We start from the raw sequence: 18,512 nt of genomic DNA, 5'->3' as shown, positions 1-18,512 counted from the left end.
GTAACATCTTTGCAGTCCTACTCAGCTACATATCGCGTTCTGTCTTTAACCCAAACTGTTTTCACTGGGTCCTACTCTCTTGTGCCACTTTGACTTTGCTAATTAACATTGTTATTGCTCTAGAAACATAGGCCTAAATTTGTCAGAGTAACAAGAGGAGGAACATCAGTCTTTTCTTGTCTTATATCTATTAAAAGTTAAATAGATACTGCCGAGAGGCTTTTTTCAATTAGGGATAGGAATCCATACTCCTCTTCATGAATAAGATTCTGTAATGAGATAAGACAGATTATTGGCATAATTAGTAGCAGTTCTCTCTTTTCCCATGGAGGCATTAGTGGTCTATAAGCATGTGGTGGTTTGGCTGGAGCTTTGAATGCTTTTGCTAGATACTAATGCTACAGTATTTCAGTATCCAGCCTGCAAAAACCCATTTCTGGGAAAAGCTGCTTTTTGGCCAACTTCTGCCATATTTCCTGTTTTCGAACTTCAGATCCTACGCTGTGAAAAACTGCACAGACACTTCATTAGTCTTTCTTTTTTGCTGATGCTCTCATTTGATGGACGTACATGTCAGAAACGCATGATAAAACTGCTAAGGCAACAACAGCGTTTGACTCCGCCTATGTGTACTTGACTGTGTAGATTAATAATAGTGTATTAAATGGTGTGTCTGGGTATTTCTGAGATGTTTTGGGGAGATGAATAATACTTTAACGTTCAGTCAAGGAATCAGGTTTTTTTTTTTTTGCTATAGTTTTGGAAATTAATAGGGAAAATTGAAAACTTACAGACGACAGAGTGGATTACTCTTACCTCCACATAATATTTTTAATATATTTCAGTAGTAGAAGTATTTCCTTGATCTACTACTGTCTAGTGAAGCCAGGTAAATGCAACTTGCTTTACTTAGTTTGCTAAGATGAAAGCAGTGCTGATTTTTTTCAATGGAGGAAATATTACAAAGTGGTAAATTACGGCTTCTTACTCATTTCAGAGTATGCATTTACTTATTGTAAAAGTAATCAAGAGTTTGAGTTTTATTAGACTTCTGTCTCCAGAGCCTTACTGTCTAACAATGATTTAAAATGCCTTGCCTGGTAAAAACATTCTCAATTTGGGTGTGGACTCTAAGGTTGCTAATGCTTTGGGGACATCATAATATTAAGGTGATGATGTACTTAATGTACATTTTTCACGTGGAAAACTACTTCAGAGTGATTGAGAAGATTGAGCATGTTGCACATGTACTTTGATAGTGCTTTGACTGCATGTTCATTTCTGAATGAAAAATGAACATTTCACACATAGCAAGTAAACAGTTAAAAACTGTTGTGAAAAGGATAATATGATGATTAATGATGAGAAAATTGTAACTTGCTGCCAAATAAATAACGTTTTCAGCACGTATAAAATTTGCAGTGCCTAGTTTAAATGATGACATTCATTTTAGGAGGTATTGCTGTTACACCTTTGAGGAAATGTTAGCCTTTTCCGCCCCCCCAGTGGTTCCAGTGGCAAAGTGTGCAGAAACTCTGGTAGTGACAGTAAATCCTTGGAAGGGAATTTCCTGTTCAATAGCAGCTTGAGGTTTCTGTCATACAGCACTGTGCAAGGTACATTGTTAGACTTCAGTGTCAGGCCTGTATCTGTAGTATTTAGTGAAGATTCAGAGCAAGCTAATCAGCCAGCAGACTAAGTCCTATAGGTACAGGTACAAGGTACCTCTGAAATGGTTTGGTGGGTCACAGCGTAAGGATTCTTATTTTTTTTTCTCAAAACTGATTACATTGATCTAAGTTGCGTGGTGATGGGTGAGTAAGAAGTATGCATAAGCAATAAACAGTATTATGTTTTTAACATTTTCTCTGAGGTAGTTAAAGATGCATTTCCAGCAGTGGTGCAACTTTATTCCATAAAGCCTAAATTTGCTAAAACTTGAGCCTAAATTTGAGCCTAAGGCTCAGCAATTAAATACTTTTTGTGAAATGTAAATTTCTTGCCTTTGAAGAATAATTTCCTAGACTGGGGTGGCAGTTGAAGTGGAGGAATAGTGAGGAGAAAGGTACTTCTCTCCTTAACTCTAACCCTAACTGTATCTCTCTTCCCCTATCGCCCAAATAGTGCATAAATTACCGGGGGGGGGAAGAGGTCTGGCTGTATTGCTTCTTTTGCGATTGCTGTTGTTTACCCTACATGATTTTAAGATTAATATGGCTTTTTCTAAATGCTTTGGAGACAACTGACTCTTGGTTTTATATGTGTTTTATCTAGTAATGCCCACAGTTGGCTGGCCTTTTAAATTTTTTTTTGTCTCCTTTTAGGGTTTCATTTTTGCACTGAATGTAGCCAGGACGGATCCTTGTGGGCTTTGGCAGCCCTTGGAAACTGTCAAAGGTAAAAATCAACCAAAGTTCAATATTGCATTCTTGAATGTTGGAGGTGAGAAGAACATTAGCCTATAGTAGTTATTAACCAACTATGGGATATGTTGCTGTTTTCATATACTTTCTAGTGTGTTATTTCCTGTGGGTTTGGGTGTGAAGTTTTTTCTGTAACTGCCTGATACGATTTGTTTTTGTCAGCTAAAGTTGATGCGTATGATGGTTTTCTTTGAAAACTGATTAATTTATGACAAGATTTTAAAGTCACTGGAATCAGTTAGTGATTAGTTCCTACAAGCAATGAAGTTACATTCAAGTTTTGTTTATCTTCTGGATGCTCTTGCTTTCATCTCAGTGCCTCTCAACTCACATTTAAAGTGACAAAAAATATTCTGTTCTTTTTCCATATGTTAAATTTTATGTTGCTTTTGTATGTTCTTAACAAACTCAATGTAATGTAAAGCTGTAGCAATTAGATATATGGCTAGACCATCTGTTAAAATTAACACTTTTTTGTCTATGTACCTAGATAGAGACTAATGGTTGCAATCATGTATCAATACGATTATGTCAAATAAGCACAGTCTCATTTAAGACATAGTTTGGTACAGTACTGCCTTGTTCTAACTGCTTTTTTTCAAGAATGCCTTGTATACAAGATCACCATCTTTGAAGAGCACTTGTGTGCCTGTTTTGCTTTGTGCTCTTGTGAGAGAGTTTGGGACCTACCTTCAGTTTCTGCTCACTGTCTGTAAAGGTGGCAGTTTGCACAGCCTTGCTGTCCTTCAAGGGTTTTCCACTGGGCCATATCCAATTTAGTCTTTGGAATTCACAGGAACCATAATTGGTTTTACATTAATAAGTGCTTCTCTTGCAGCTGCACTCTTCAGAAGCTTGAAATAATTTTTTCTTCTACACCAAATGAAGAAAAGTTTTTCTCTTTAGTCCATATTTGTTTGCTGCTGGCAATCTGAAAAAGAAGTGTTGCTGTGTGAAAGGCCCATTTATTAGACAAGGTGCTTATTTCTAGTGATGCCTGTTTGGTGGACAGCAAATTTGAAGACATTTGGATTCCAGCGCTCTCTTGCTAATGAGGACTGTGTGTTTCTGAATGGTGAATCTTTCTACCTGGGGGAAAATGAGGTCTGGGAAAGTACCTTGTTCACTGGTATTGATTTTCAGGGATTTATAAGTATACAGAAATTTGACTCGGGTTTTACTTGCCAGAGCATGCTAGAATGCAATAGTGAAAAGACAGTATCCATCAGGCGCTCTGCGCTCTTCTGCTTGCACTGAGTTTATGACTGGTAGCTGTATCCATCATCCTGATACCACTGAATTAAATGTGTACATCTTTGCTGCAGAAAGAGATGGAACATAAACAGGACCAAATATCCAACTGGGTTGTCCCAAAGCCATATTGTTTTATGACAGGACAATATTGTAGAGGGCATTAAAGTTCATAAGAGCTGCAGCTAGTTCATATTGGCGAGTGTTTTTACCTTTGAGAATAGATTCTCATCACTGTACGGTATTTCAAAGAGTTAAATAAAAATTGTTCCTAACTTTAGACATGCATCTACTACATCATATGTGGACATACCTGTGCATTGCTACTTGCCAGACCTTCCTTCGAGTCCTCACTTAAGCTGAAGTTGGTTAATTTTTCTGGAAGATAGCAGGTGAATAAAAAGATTGAGGGATTTCAGTCCCATCTGAAGTAGTTTTGGTGAGTTATATGCAAGAATGGAAGAGGAGGATTATCTTACTTTTGACCTTTTCCAAGAGTGACTTTGTTGATAGATGTTGAATCTGAAAATCTAAATGGACTGTCTATAAACGTTATGTATTTTTATCCCCTGGGAACCTGACATATCACGTAAATATTGGAAATAAGTAAATAAACGCCTTTTGGCATTTGGCCTTTTTTCCAATCCTAAAGACGCCAGTACAAATTCTGATTGCCTATCTATCCTCTGTGTACAAAGTAAATTACCCTATGTGTGACCTTCAGCCCTCTGCTCAGAAGCTAGTGAGCTGAAGAGGCGGTGTCAACAACATGGAATAATTATGTTGTTTCTTCACATGCTGGCACTAAGCAGTCAACTTTGTTGGCTGAGAAGTCATCCTCAGTTGTAAATGACTGCTACAAAAGTCTGCCACAGAGGTAGTTTCCCATGGATTCAGGAATCCCCAAATGCCTGCTTTTGGCAATAGATAAACTTGAAATGCAGCACTCTTGTGTCAGTGGCCATGGGAATCAAGGGATTCACGTATGCAGAAAGAACATAAAAATGATAGTATTGAATTGGGCTCTTAGTTTGTCGCCTGATGTTTTGCCTCCTGGAAGAAGCCAGAAGCAAATGCAATGGGGAAAAATACAATAGGGTAGTGTTCAGCAAAACTTCCTCTTGCAATACCTCTTGGCTTAGGGTCTTCCTACACCAGCTGCAAGATTTTTATTGATGGATTTTCTACTCCCCCCATGAATTTTTCCAGTAAATTACAGAGCCTTTTAAAACTTCCACCTTTTTGCCATCCCATGCAAGTGAGTTCACTCTAACTGAGCATTGTATGAAATAGTATGGTACACGTTTTGAACATTAAAGCTGATAAAACATGAATTACGGGACAAATGAAGAGTGAGTGAATAAACTGTCTTTTCCTTCTTCATTACATTGCTTTTTTACAGATTTCTCTCTGTTTTTCTATTTCCTGCTCTCATCTCTGAGCTATGGATAGTTCCAGTGTATTTAATCTGTCCTCTGTGGGAGAACTTGCTTATCTTTGTGCTTGTAGCCTTTCCATTTATTTTGTTTTCTGTTTCCTAGTTCTACTGACTTTTTGTTTTTTGAGATGCACTGGTTGGTAGGTTTTTGTCTTCTTCAGGAGTAATATATAAAAACTGGTGTCAAATATTTCCACTTTCCATTCCTCTGGTAGTGAGGGATAGTTCAGAAGATAAACATGGCAGTTTTTCAGAGGTTCATATTTGAGTTCTTCCAGCACTCTGAATGAACAGTGACCCTGTCCTTGCAGTGGTCTTGCCCTCACCTGACTGGTCTTGTTTTATTTTATGAGCTTCTTTTCATGCTTCTGTAGCTCAAGTTCAGTCTTGCCTGTTTCGCTGATTTGAAGCTAATTCAGTGCCACAGCAACTCTTCCGGCCAAAGCTGTTTTGGCTGTTAGACTTCAGACTATCTGTCTAACAATCTGTGGATCTTCTCCATCGCTTGAATCTGATATTGCAAAATCATGCTCAGAAACTCCCAGCTCCTGAGCTCTGGAGTGGGTTTCAGAAACTCAGCCGGTGAAGTACCATGGACAGGGACTGCTCGGCCTGTCCTCCTCCCCTCCTGCCGCACAACAGAACATAGCCTGGCAGCGAGAAATACTTGCTACATGCAGGAGGATCTTGGCATAGATGCATGATGCAAGTCTTGTTTAGCATTTGATACCTACGATTTTTGATTATATGCTGCAGGCAGAATATGTGGTGAGGATTTGGGTGAGAATTCTGCTTTATCCTCACTCCTCTTTCCCCAGAAAAGGAAATTACTATGCTGTAAGTCCTTACAGCTGTCGTGCTTTGCATGAGAATCTATGATATTACTGAACCTAACAGCTTGTTGGCTCTAAGATTTAATACGTTGTATGTAACATTTTGTAGCTTCGGGCCCTTTATGTTCGTAGAACATATTCTTCAACTTAATAGCCATGAAAGATGTTGTCTACCTATGCACAACATACGGAAGACATTGGCAGCGCAGACAGCCTTACCTTATGAACAGGCTTTAACCTGGAAATGAAGGAGGTGCATCTAGATGAACAATTTCCAAGCTTTCTCTTTTTGACCTCATTACTATTGCACTCCCAAAGTTGTCAGTTTCTGGGCTTGGAATTGCTGCTGTGAAGTGACAGTGCTGCTGTGACAGTAGAGTCAGCAGCTCTGTAGCTGAGGTGCAAAAATGAAGTGGAGAGACTTTAAATGGATTTTAAATGCCGGTGCAATTGAAGAGTTTTAGTATCTTGAGAGGGACAGCTGTTAAAGGCCATCCGCTCTTGGCTTTAAGAGAGTTTTTAACTCCGTGTGAGCCCTTACTTTCCACATGCCTGGAATGTTACAGATCTGCTGATAGATTACATCTTGCATTTTGAGAGTGAGAGATTCCTTCTGAATTTATGCTGGTGCATTTGATGTCCTAAATTGATTAATTTGATCCATTACCTCTGAAAGATGGCTCATCCTCTGGAGTGGAAGACATTCTAATTTTTGTAACCAAAGTCTCCCTAACTGTATTGCATTCTTCCAGAAGTTACTTTACAATTCTAAGAATGGAGTTTGGGGTGTAGACTTTGTTCAGCTGGAACTGCGCTGACACTGTCAAACAAATTTAAAAATAAGTTACCAAATAGCGTTGAATATTGGAAACACTGGGAGTTGTTGATCTGGGTTAGATTGGAAATGTTGACCTAAAGATGAATGACTTTATCAGTTCCGTGAACCATTTAGAGCCTAGACTGTATTTATTTCTAAAATGAAGTAAAGGAAAAACTCCCTAAAGTAAGAATTCAGAGGTAGTGTGGGATCACTGGAAGTCTAACAATTTTTCAAACTAATAACCTTTAGGTTGCCTGTAAGCTGAATCTGTGAAGCTTATATTTGCACAAAAGCTATTTCCGAGTAAGTATGAATTGCTCAGCTCTAGTCTGTGTGATTATTCCTTACTGACTGTAGCTTTAATGAGTAAACGCAATGAATATGTTAACTACTCAGCAATTGCATGTTTTAAAATTAAAAAGAAAGTATATTCCTGTTAGCTGCTTTTTTTCTCTTAATGAAGTAGAGTTTTGTGTTATCCTGAATAACAGTTTTCTCACTTGTTTGTGTAAAATGTATAAATTCAGCGAATATGTGCAGAATGGGAACATTAAAGGTCATAGCCTAGAATTGTTACTTATGTGCACCGCAATCTCATGTAACACTGTTAAAGGCAGAAAAATCATTGTTTTTAAAATATTTCTTTCTTTTTTATCCTTTAGGCAGTATTTTGCATTTCTGCAGAGCTTTGCACAGATCCTGTTCCCATGCAAACCGATGAGGGAGAAATACTGGAGGAAGGCAGTCCCAAGGTCAGTGAGGTAAATGCCACTGTGTTTTGGAGGAACAAGAGCTTCCTTGGCTGAAATGGGGGATACATTGAGTGAACGTTGACCGCTAGCGATGTTTTTAATAAATACCGGCATGCAAGTAAATAATATTTATTACCCTGGTGATATTTAAAAAATCAAGTTTTTAAAGGCCTTTAGGAAGACAGGCTTTTTGCCATCTACTAAAGATTGCGACATGTGTCTTTGGGCACTCCCAGGAAGGGAAGAGGAAACTCTCGTAAAGAAATACTAACCTTGATTGTATTCCATTTATTAGAACTGGAAGGGTTTGTCAAGCTTTCTGTCCTACCTACCCACCCTCTCAACTGACTTAAAGAATTAGGCATGTGGGCACTTAGATGCAGGTGTCAGTGATTGTGGATTACTGACTGATCTATATTCAAGGTGTTCTGCTTGTTTCCTTGTACTTGCCAGCATGTGCTTTGTTGTGAGACTGCATAGTATGGTGCTTTTAAAGGTACCCCTGATTCTCAACATACCTTGTTGGGACAAGAGGCTATAAAGTGTGCTGTTGAATATAATGTTGGCTGTGTCCTGCTTTTTGCTTACTGCCTGAAGATGCAGATGTTGAGTTGCAAATTACTTTGCTTTGCACAATGGCATAGTGATTATCATATTCTTCAATAGGTTTAGAAATGTATTTTATAGTGCTGACTATCTCAAAGAGTTAGTGTTAACTTTGAACTGATCTGTGTTTAAAATATGGCTCCTAAATTTCATGAAAATCTGAATCATTGTTAGCTTTCTTGTAGTTTTGTGTAAGAGACTGGCTGAAAAAGTGGAAAACTAGAGGACTAAAATTAAAATTTGTTGGTTTTTTTTTTTTTTTTCCCCCTAGCTGGAGCTTTTTTGAGAGATGTTCTCATCATTTTATGCTCTAATAGAATAAAACATTTTTTTTTTTTAAGCTGTAGGCATCAAGTTAGGAGATGCCTAATTATTAGAGAAAGGATTTGGCAATTGTCCTGCATGTACTTTAGGAATTGTGTTAATTTTAAATAGCTTTGAAGGAAGGCTTGCTAGATTAGGAGCTGATAAATTAAAACATATCAGTGAATGTACCTGCAGCCATCCAGGGTATTGAATGCATCTCTTGACAAGGATGTGATTACAGGGTTTAGTGGATAGACGTGTGAGAAGAAACATCATGGTGCCGATTTTATTAGCATGGTTCCTAGTGCTTACTTTTCACCAAACAGAGAGAACGTGTGTGTATACATATTTATGTATATACACACAGGTGCCTGTATGTATGCATGTATGTATATATATATAGATACACAGCTTTCATTTTTTTTTGTCTGTGTGTGGCAGGAAGTAGGTTGAAGTAACTGTCTTGTGAAACTTACTCTTTTCCTCCAGTGAAACATATGCTTTTCTTTGGTATTCTTACTTCTGGGTGTAATGGCGAAGATTGTATCTCTATTCCAGCATTATGTTAAAAAAATTTAGTGAGCTTAAATTTCAAAAAATCTTTTAGACTTGCTTTGAATACCTAAGTGTGTGTGCAGTATTGCTTTGAAACAATTGTCATTTAGAGAACGTGGGAAATTTCAAATCATACATCTGGTATTCAGTGTTATTAATTAAAGAGCTATATAGGATTAGTATATATTAAGCAAAAAAGACTCATGACTACATCTAGTCCTTCTCCCCATCCTGTGATGTACAGGACTACTCACGGAAGTGTTTTAGTCTGTAAATTATTATCCTCTCTTTCCTGGTCTCAGGAGAATTTTATAGCTATAACAGTTGAAGGATTTGTCCTAGAAAAAATTAGGCAAAGTGTATTCCACTATATTGTCTTGTATCGTTAAAATGATGCCCTTAATTTACAAATGTTTACATGATCTAGTGAGCCATTTTCATAAAGATACATTTTTCTAAGAAATATTTTTTTAAGACTTCAGTAATATAGTTCAGGTTTTTTCCTTTTGTCAGGACATTTCAACTCCTTCAGGCAGATGACATCAGGTTTTTTTTAAGAAGTTAGTTTGTGCTTCAAAGACACTGATACAACTACCTATTCATTCATATTTTATTTGGACCTTTCATTTCTCCCCTTCTACCCATTCCAAAACACTAACCTGTAAATAAAAGCTAAAATATATAATTACTGTTATGCTTATTGTTCAGATCCGTGGATCTTTTCTTCTATGTTTTTCTAGGTGGTTTTTCTTACACATGTATTAAAGTACCAGCAATCCTTTCGGACCTCACTCAGTTTACACTCTGTTCTCAAAAATCCCATAACTTACCTGTTTTTTTGCCTTCACTAGAAATGGTATTTTTTGAGCCTGTAAATGATATCTAAGGAGTCATCTTCTAGCATTTTATTTCCTATGAACGTTTAAGGAGGACTTGGAACACTTCATATGTTAGTAGCTCCTTTGAAGCTCTTCCCTTAAATATTGTGGAAGTTGAGTGTGCAGCTTGTCGGTCTTATGAGATTAGTAAATGCTGATTAAGCCCATTCCAGCTACTTCAGTGATAAGTTTGATTATATCATATATAATGTCAGATTAAGGCCCCATTCTTAGCCTTTGTTCTGAATAATTCATTTCTAGCCAAAAGAGATTTTTTGCATGTGATACAAAGAATGAAATTACTGTTTATGGTGATTCGTAACATCTTTTATTGGCTGCCTCAGAATAATTATGAAATAAAAGTGGGCAAGCTTTCTGTCTTGAAATTACTTCTTCAGTCTTGTAGGCCTTCAACAACAATATTAAAGCTATTGTTGCAAAAGGTGGAGGAAAAGATTGTAGAATTTATTTTTATACTTTTTTATAATAACATAAAGCGGTTTTTAACTTATATTTTATGTTCAAAAGACAAAGGTCCAGGCCTACATGCCAGAATGCCTTGATATCAGCTACACTTGAAGCATTTCTGTTGAGCAGTAAATGGCCTTGCTGTGATTGTGCTTGATACTTTTTCTTCTTTTCAGAATGCAAGGTGATCAGGGGTCTGGTAGGTACCTCCCCACAGTTCAGAATTTCTCTCTTATTCAGTTTTGGTCTTGACAAGAAGTGGAAACCCTACATTTGGGCCTCTTGCAGAATGGTCCTGTTATCACTTCATCTGAATTTAAATTGAAAAGCACTTGAACAAGCAGACGTGGACAATTGTCTTTAAACTCTGTAGCCAAATCCCTTCCATGTTGTAGTATATTTTGCCAACAAGGGTCTTTGCCAAAATGTCACCTGACAATCACTTCTGACACTGTCTTAAGCTGATCTCGAGTTGAAAATTGATCTGCCTTATTTTCCATAAATATGCATTGAACTCGAGGGAAAGAAAGGAAATGCACTAACTTCTAGAGATATCTTTGTTATATTGTTATCAAGGTGTTTTGTCTTTATCACTGTGGAAAGACATGCTCATAATTTATCTTTGTAAAGAGTATGGCTCACCACATGAAGTTCAGTATCTCAGTGTTGTTAGCTGACTCTTCTGCTTCCACAAAACAAGACAGCAAGAGGGGTTCCTGTTGATACATATAGCAGGAAAAGCAGTGATTAGAATAACAGTCTCAGTTGCCTGAGACTGCAGATCCCATGACCAGTTACCAATACTTGTTTCCAGAGTCTTCAGTTAAAAGAATGTTTAACTGACAGAAAAAATGTCACTCACTTTGCTTTTTATGTGCTTGCCCAGTAGCATGGGAAGAGACAGTATGTTAATGCTGTCAGCAGTCCTAACCGCTAAGAGCCTTGGTACTTCTGGAATCAGCAGGGCATAACCTGAGGAACCAAATTTATTGTAGATTGAGGTATACTTGAATGAAGTATTCTGGGGTGTTAGGGATGACCTCAAAATCATCTTTCATGGAGATACCGTGAACATCAGGATGTAAAGATTTGGGTACTGCAAGAATTAACTTTCTTATGGTGCCAGTCTGGAAATAACCTAAAAAGTTTTGTGTGAAGACTCTATCACACAGTGGGAAACAGATGATATACCATGCTTTAGTCCTTGTGAACTGGTTTGGTTCTATAACTGTCTCAGATTTTCTGGCATCCTAGACTGAATAGTGTTCTGAGATGTCAAGACCAAGCCTTGAAGAGAAAAGGAGATTTCTTTCTGTTTTTGAAAAAGAAAAAAAATTGTGCCTCGTGTAGACCTGAGCAAGTTACTTTAAAGACTAAATATTTATGTGCTTTGAATTAATTAACATTACGTGAGGTATAATTAGAAAACTTAATCCCTACAGTCAGGCATCATGAAGATTGATAGTCTTGCTTGACTCCTGTCAACCTGGTGGCACTGCTACAAAAGCTGGCCTTCATGCTTGCCTTCGTCACTCCTGAAATGAATGACAGAAATCCAGTGTCAACCTCTTGGTAATTAAGCTTAAGGAAAGTTACTGATGGACTCAGTCCTCACTTTAATGTTTGTTTCCCGCACTGTTATTAATGCATACATTTTTATTTAATTTTGTAATTTTTTTTTTAATATTGTGGTAGTTGAGTTGTGCTCTCATTCTTCTCAATTTTGCATGCTTGGGAAGTTACTACAATTTTTCCCTTTAGTTTTTTGGCAGCGTATCCTTCTGTCATTCATTGGATTGCTTTCCAGCAAAGAGTATTTTTTGCGCATGCTCTCTCCCCTTCTCGCCCCACCTGCCCCATAGGCTGCTTTTGGAGAAACTTACTGACTTGGTAGTTTTGTTGCCAGGGCTTTTCATCTTAACTGGTTCCATTGTTTGATCTCACAGTTTCTTCCTTGTTACGAAACTGTCAGAAAATGTTCTTTCTGTTAAAATGGCATGACACGGTAAAGACAGCTGGCACCTATCAATAGCACGCTCTTGATTCCAATAATTATCTAATATTAGTGCCACAAAGAGGGGAAACAACCTGTACAGAAGTAAGCTTTTTCAAATGAGTGTAGAGTTTTTAAAAACGTAGTTATTTTTGGCAGACGTAGAAAACTTATTTGACAGGAATATTTATCTTCTGATTAATATCATACAGCAAAGTATCCTTTCACTTTATGAAATAGTTGGGGGATGAGGTGTCTGGTTTCTGACTTTTCAGGGTCTCTCTTCCTCCCTTCACAAAAAAAAAAAGAAAAAACAACATTTCTATTTGGAACCCCACACCCTCTACTGTTCTTTGGGTTATGATTTTGTTTTATTTTTTTAATGATATTTTGCGGTAGTTAATGTGCTACTAGTGATTACTAGGCTTTTTCCATTAACAGCCTTGGTACTCTGAAAATATCAACAAGCACTGAGCTTCTTGTTTGTGGCTGACTTTTCAGCTGTTTTCATCCATCTGTTAAGGATTACTGCACAGACAACACTTAAACTTTGTTTCTCAGTTGTTCCTTTGCTGTAAAATATTGCAGGAGGAAGCTAAAATTTTATGCCTGATTTGAAGAATTTTTAGTTTTCTTTCAATATTGGCAGGAGTTTTGAGCTTATGTTGCGATCTTCTTTCTCAAAAAATGCAATTAAAATTTTCATGTCAAATGTAAAATGTCCCCTCTCCTCTGTGTTGTTCCTTCATCTTTCAAAGTAAAAACCTATGAATTTGCAGGGAGTGGGGGACTTTGACCTAAGTAATTTATAGAAAGATATTTACGAATCATGGTTTTGATATTTTTGCCCTTTTAATGCTTTGTGAAAAATGTGGCTGCACAGGATTTCTAATAATGCTCAATACCTAATAAGTACAGGAAAAGTGAAAAGGTTCTGTACTGTATGGTGTTAGATAAATGTATCTTTATTCAAAGTTTGCATTAGTATTTATAGAAATAATTACTGAACTGAATAGGTAGTCTATAAATTAGGCTACTTTTCCATACTCCGATGGCTTTTTTCAAAACCAGTGACAGAAACATTGAGGCTTTTCCTGCTGTTCAGTCTCACTGTCCAGTGCCACTTAATCAAGCTGTCTTGAGGTTACCTGTTCATCCTTGTTTTATTTCCTTTTAAGTTCCCACCCTGTTCTTACCTGTCAACATGAATCTTTCCCTTACATTATTGCCTGCCTGTTCTCATCCTGGTTAATTCTTATTTTTATTGCCTCTTGGTGTCTTAATTGTGAACTAGCATTTGCCTTCTGTTTAAATCACTCTTCAGAACTCTGTTGGAACTGGCGATGTGTTTTGGTTTTTGTTTTTTTTTTTTTTATCCTGAAGCATTCACACAGAGGTGATGAAAAGGTTAAAAAGTATGACACTTACTTGAGTATCTAAGCTCTTGCTTTTGTTTCATATATGTTGGGAATAAAGAAGCATAAGCCTGCCAAAGTAGTATTTGTATTGGATCTGTTAAGTTACATGTTTTTATATTTATAAACAGAAGCTTAAAATTCAGAAGGAAGTGTTAGGAGAGAGTGTTGCCAATCAGGACCTATCTTTCCTAAAAGCACAAGTGTTCCACTAGCTGCATTTATGGGTGAGTTACGCTCAGTTTTTGATAGTGGATGTTGCTTGATGCTGACAGTAGTGCAAAAGTTAGGCTGGCGCTTTCATTGTGTGGGATTTAGAATTAATATAGTAAAAAGAAAATCTTAGTTGGGTAGTTAAACTTAACACAGCATCCAAAACCTTGCCACCTCTGTCTCTGGAGCTTATAATACTACTTAGTGATAGAGAACTGAGTTTCTATTCAGATGGCACTAAATAATTTAAAGCATTCAGGCTGAAGGCCTATATAGTAATGAAACTAACAAAATGCTTTGTCACTGCAATTAAAAAAAGGTATTTTCCAGTCTAGTACTGGCCTGGTACGTGGTGCTTTCAGACTTGATGGTTTTTCCGTGGTATGAATCCCTGCTACTCTTGAAAATTTTGGCTTGTTACGAAGTGGTGAACTTTCAACCTCAGTGTACTTTCTTGTGAATACCTGACAAGTCAGAGTAGGTTTCGGTTTACTCATGTGGCTGTTGCCTCTCCATTGGGTCCAGGAAAGTTTTTTGTTTTTTGTTTTTTTTTTTTTAATCACTCACCATATTTTTGGAATGTATTAGTTTATTCATTTTTTATGTCTGCTGGTGGGTTACTTGTGGAACTTTCAACATTTCTGTTCCCTGATATACAGGGCACGTTTCCATCATTTTTCTGGAACGTGAGTTGTAGGAGCAGCTAATCTTTCTAATGCTGACCTACAACTATACTAAGTTCCTAGAGTCTTTGTATAAAGTATTTTGTAAAATCTTTTAGACAAGACGACTTATGCTTCTCCCGAAAGGTAGCAGCTTAACAACTGGTCTGAGCACAAAGATAATTTTTCACAACAGAAACTGATGTCATCTTCATCATGCTCTGCTAGCTTCATTTTTCTAGCCTGAAAATGTTACAGCTCCTTAGGAGAGTAATTTCAAAACCAAAATCTTTGCATATCATGCATTTTAAAGAAAGAGAAATCCATTAATCTCTCAGTAAAGAATGAAATTACTTCAAATCTTAAGTTAATAAAGTAGTCCTCCCTTTTAATGACATGTTATTAAAGCTTGTAAAAAATGTTATGGCTTACTCCTCCTGTTTTAGAAATAAATTAACATAGTCCATCAAGGGGAGCAGAAATTTTGGCTAAGTTTTTCTCTTGAACTTTTAACACTGTGGCCAACAAAAGAGCCTAATAACACTTTGCAACAAAACAGTACACAGTTGGATCTTTCTACATCGGGGGAAAAAAACACCTGCTTGTGAGTTTATAACTTTGAATTTCAAAATTTCAAAGTATTGTAGCAAAGAGCTATAATTACGGTATATGGTTTAACCTCAGCTGGCAACTAAGCACCACACAGCCGCTTGCTCACTATCCCCCACAGTGAGATGGGGGGAGAGTGGGGAAGGGTAAAAGTGAGAAAACGTGTGGGTTGAGATAAAGACAGTTTAATCATTTTTTTTAAAGGAGAAAAAAAACAACAGAGAGGAAAATAAAACCCAAGAAAAAACAAGTGATGCAAAATGAAAACAATTGCTCCCCACCAACCAACCGATGCCCAGCCAGTTCCTCAGCAGTGGCAGCCCCTGCCAACCTTCACGCACACCCCCGCCCACACTCCCACCTCAGTTTATTGCTAAGCATGATGTGATATGGTATGGAATATCCTTTGGGTCATTTGGCATCAGCTGTCCCAGCTGTGTCCCCTCCCAACTTCTCGTGCACCCCTAGCCTACTCCCTGGTGGGGCAGTCTGAGGAGTAGAAAAGGCCTTGACACTGTGTAAGCACTGCTCAGCAATAACTAAAACATCAGTGTGTTACCAACACTATTTTCAGCACAGATTCAAAACATAGCCCCATACTAGCTACTATGTAGAAATTTAACTCTATCCCAGCCAAAACCAGTGCAGTATGTTATGAGGGGTCTACTGGCTTCATAAAACAGCAGTTATAAACAAGGTAAAATTGTCGAGGACTTTGCAAAAAAGAACATGGAATTAAACAGATACTACTACTTGAACTATTGTAAAGGAATGCTGTTGATAGCTGCTTGGACATTTTTGAAGAAATTCAGGATCAAGTGCAAGACTTTGCCAGTTGGGTGTACTGTTTTCTACAGAGGCAGAACAGATTACTCATTCGAAACCTACTTACACATAGTGAAAACTGCTAAAATATAGATACCAAACTGAAAGAGGACTCTCTGTTTTCTAATCTCAGAATACCCTGAAGTGCTTTTGAAGCACAGAAGAGAGGGTTAGTACAATGTTATATTTTCTTTCCCTTGGAAAATACCATTATTTGCCAAATTGAATTTGAGATCTGTACGAACTGTCATCGTACAGTCCTTTGATCCAGCCTTTATGTATGTACAGTTCATGTGGCGGCAATGTAATCACATGGAATGTCATTGCAGTGAACAGGTGTGTATCTCTGATTTCTAAAGAAAATGCTTCAGTCTTAAATAAAATTGAGTTTAAACTCACCTTTTCCATTCTTTTAAAGGTTCTTTTTCATAAATATTTTCTCATTAGCTTTTTCTCAACGAATAGCATCTCTTCTTCAGTTGATTACAGTGGTTTATAATACTTTGCAAAACAGACAAAAAAAGCAAATAATACTTGCTTAAAATTCAAAAAGCACTTCTGCATTTGAGAGTTAACATGGTATAGTCCCACTATGATTTTGGAGACACAGTCAGGGATATTGCTTTGTGGCTTTGCTTACGAAGTGTCTCTTCTCATGCAGGTGTACTATTGGCACACAATTTGAGGGGTTTCTGCCTCTTCAGAATATTGCCTTTTTGATCTCTTTCCATTCAGTATTGGCTTTACAGAGTCATTGGCAGTGGTTGTAGTCCATGTCAATGTGACAGAGTTCTATATAATCAGCCACTTAAAGTCTTGTAGATTTGAAAACTGATAAATGTTTTCAATCTCACTGTTTTATGGCAGACCGAGGGGGACAAGTGTTTGGGGAGAAATTTGAGCCATGGACAGTACAAGCTTGTTTTACCCTTCCAAATCATTTGTAGTCTGATTAATTTGGCTGAGTCATTGAAAGGTGTAAAACTCGCTGGTCTTCATACGTTTGCAAGATTTTAAACATTTGCATGACCCTACAAGGACAAATTTGTTTTCAGTTTGTGAAATAGATGGGTATGAATTTGTTTCAGTTCCTCAAAATTTTTTCTTCTCTCATTGGGTGAGGAAGAAGTGGATATGGGGTTTGTGGAGATGACCTTTTTTTTTTTTTATTCTTGACACTAAAAATAGTAGTGATGGTCTTCATTATTACAGTAGATAAGAGTGTGTGGACAACTAAGGATGTTTGAACTCTGCAAAATGCATTGTGCAATGTCAGTTCCCCTGAGGGTAAAAGCAGCATTAAAAGCATGTCAACATTTCCTGTCACTTGCTTAAAGTCTGTTCACTGAGACATTTGGATAGTAGACAAGACAGTGTATTATGAAGAAGGTAGAATGTAATAGTTGTCTACAGATGCAATAAATCTGTGTGGAATTAGGTTGCTAAGAAATGTGATGGAAGTACTCTGAAATCATATTGGTAGGTTTTAACAGATACAGAGTTTCCACATGTGATCCTAGAAAAATAACTTATTCCTGTGGCGTTTGAGTGTGTTTTGGTTTGTTTGTTTTTTTTTTTTTTTTTTTTTGTGAGGGCAAGTTGTAACGTATGCAAGCAAGAAAAGCCCAGGTTCTGCCCCAGAGATGAGTGGGTGTTTTAATCATTTGGTTGTCTGTCAGTTATCTAACAATTGTAATAATCCTGAGATTGACAGTGGCTCCCTTGTGACTAAAATGAGTTTGGATTTACATTCTGATAACTGGAGGAACTGGAAAGTAGCTGTACACTGTGAATGTGAATAGCCTGTATTCCTTCTCCTTTTTGACAGTGGTCAAAAGTAGATGCCTAAGACAGGTTTAAATCAGAGTTAATAGATGCTTGTAACAGAATTGCTCTCAGCCTCCAGCTGGTTGTTGCTCAGGAACTTTCTGGGCCACTGGCAGTTTCTATGTGTTTAGGATCCACACAATAGATTTCTCTTCTGTGAACACAGAAAAGAAAGTTAGTTCTTCTTTCTCTTCCTTGCCTGTCTGGTCAAATCTCTTGAGGCAGAATAATTTCAGCACCTCTTTGTATGTGCCTGGTTTATGTCTCTTTCAGTCACTCCTAACAAACAGCAGAAAACTATCTGTGGCACTGAAGGTGATTGAATGTGTAGTGCAAAAGTATAATTTAGTTTTCCGTAATTCTGATTATCATCCGCTTTCTTGAGCCATTAAAAATTCATTTCGTTGTTTGTGCCTGCTGTCCTTTTGTGGCAATGCATCATCTAGCTTTCCAAATCTAAGTGGAAGAGAGCAGTTAACATGTTTTCTCTCTTCTCTGTCAGGGTGGTTAACAATGTGTATATCAAAATATCAGCCACTTACAGCAGTTTAAACTGACATCTGTAACTTGTTCATGTGTGTCTGCACCGTAAATAGTAAATTAACTGTAAAACGAGTTGGTGAAATAGTCATTGGGCT

The 18,512-nt window shown here is 37.4% G+C and overlaps 1 protein-coding gene across 6 annotated transcripts in view; it reads left to right on the top strand.

The window, feature by feature from the left end:
- Nucleotides 1–18,512, top strand: part of TNRC6B (trinucleotide repeat containing adaptor 6B) — a 134,569-nt gene that overhangs the window by 14,204 nt on the left and 101,853 nt on the right. For 5 of the 6 annotated variants that reach the window (XM_087767830.1, XM_087767844.1, XM_087767835.1 and 2 more), the window contains exons 2-3: nt 2,325–2,397; nt 7,428–7,526. In XM_087767830.1, the coding sequence (XP_087623956.1) occupies nt 7,473–7,526 (54 nt within the window). In that variant the 5' untranslated portion in view covers nt 2,325–2,397; nt 7,428–7,472. The remainder of the gene's footprint in view (nt 1–2,324; nt 2,398–7,427; nt 7,527–18,512) is intronic. The other variant, XM_087767831.1, reaches the window with a different exon arrangement.

This window comes from Nipponia nippon, unplaced genomic scaffold, assembly GCF_047370975.1.
Source record: "Nipponia nippon isolate SJK-2023a ecotype South Korea unplaced genomic scaffold, ASM4737097v1 scaffold_3, whole genome shotgun sequence".
NCBI lineage: Eukaryota > Metazoa > Chordata > Aves > Pelecaniformes > Threskiornithidae > Nipponia > Nipponia nippon.
The sequence above is the reverse complement of the archived record's forward strand: the minus strand, read 5'-3'. Positions and strand labels throughout refer to the sequence as shown.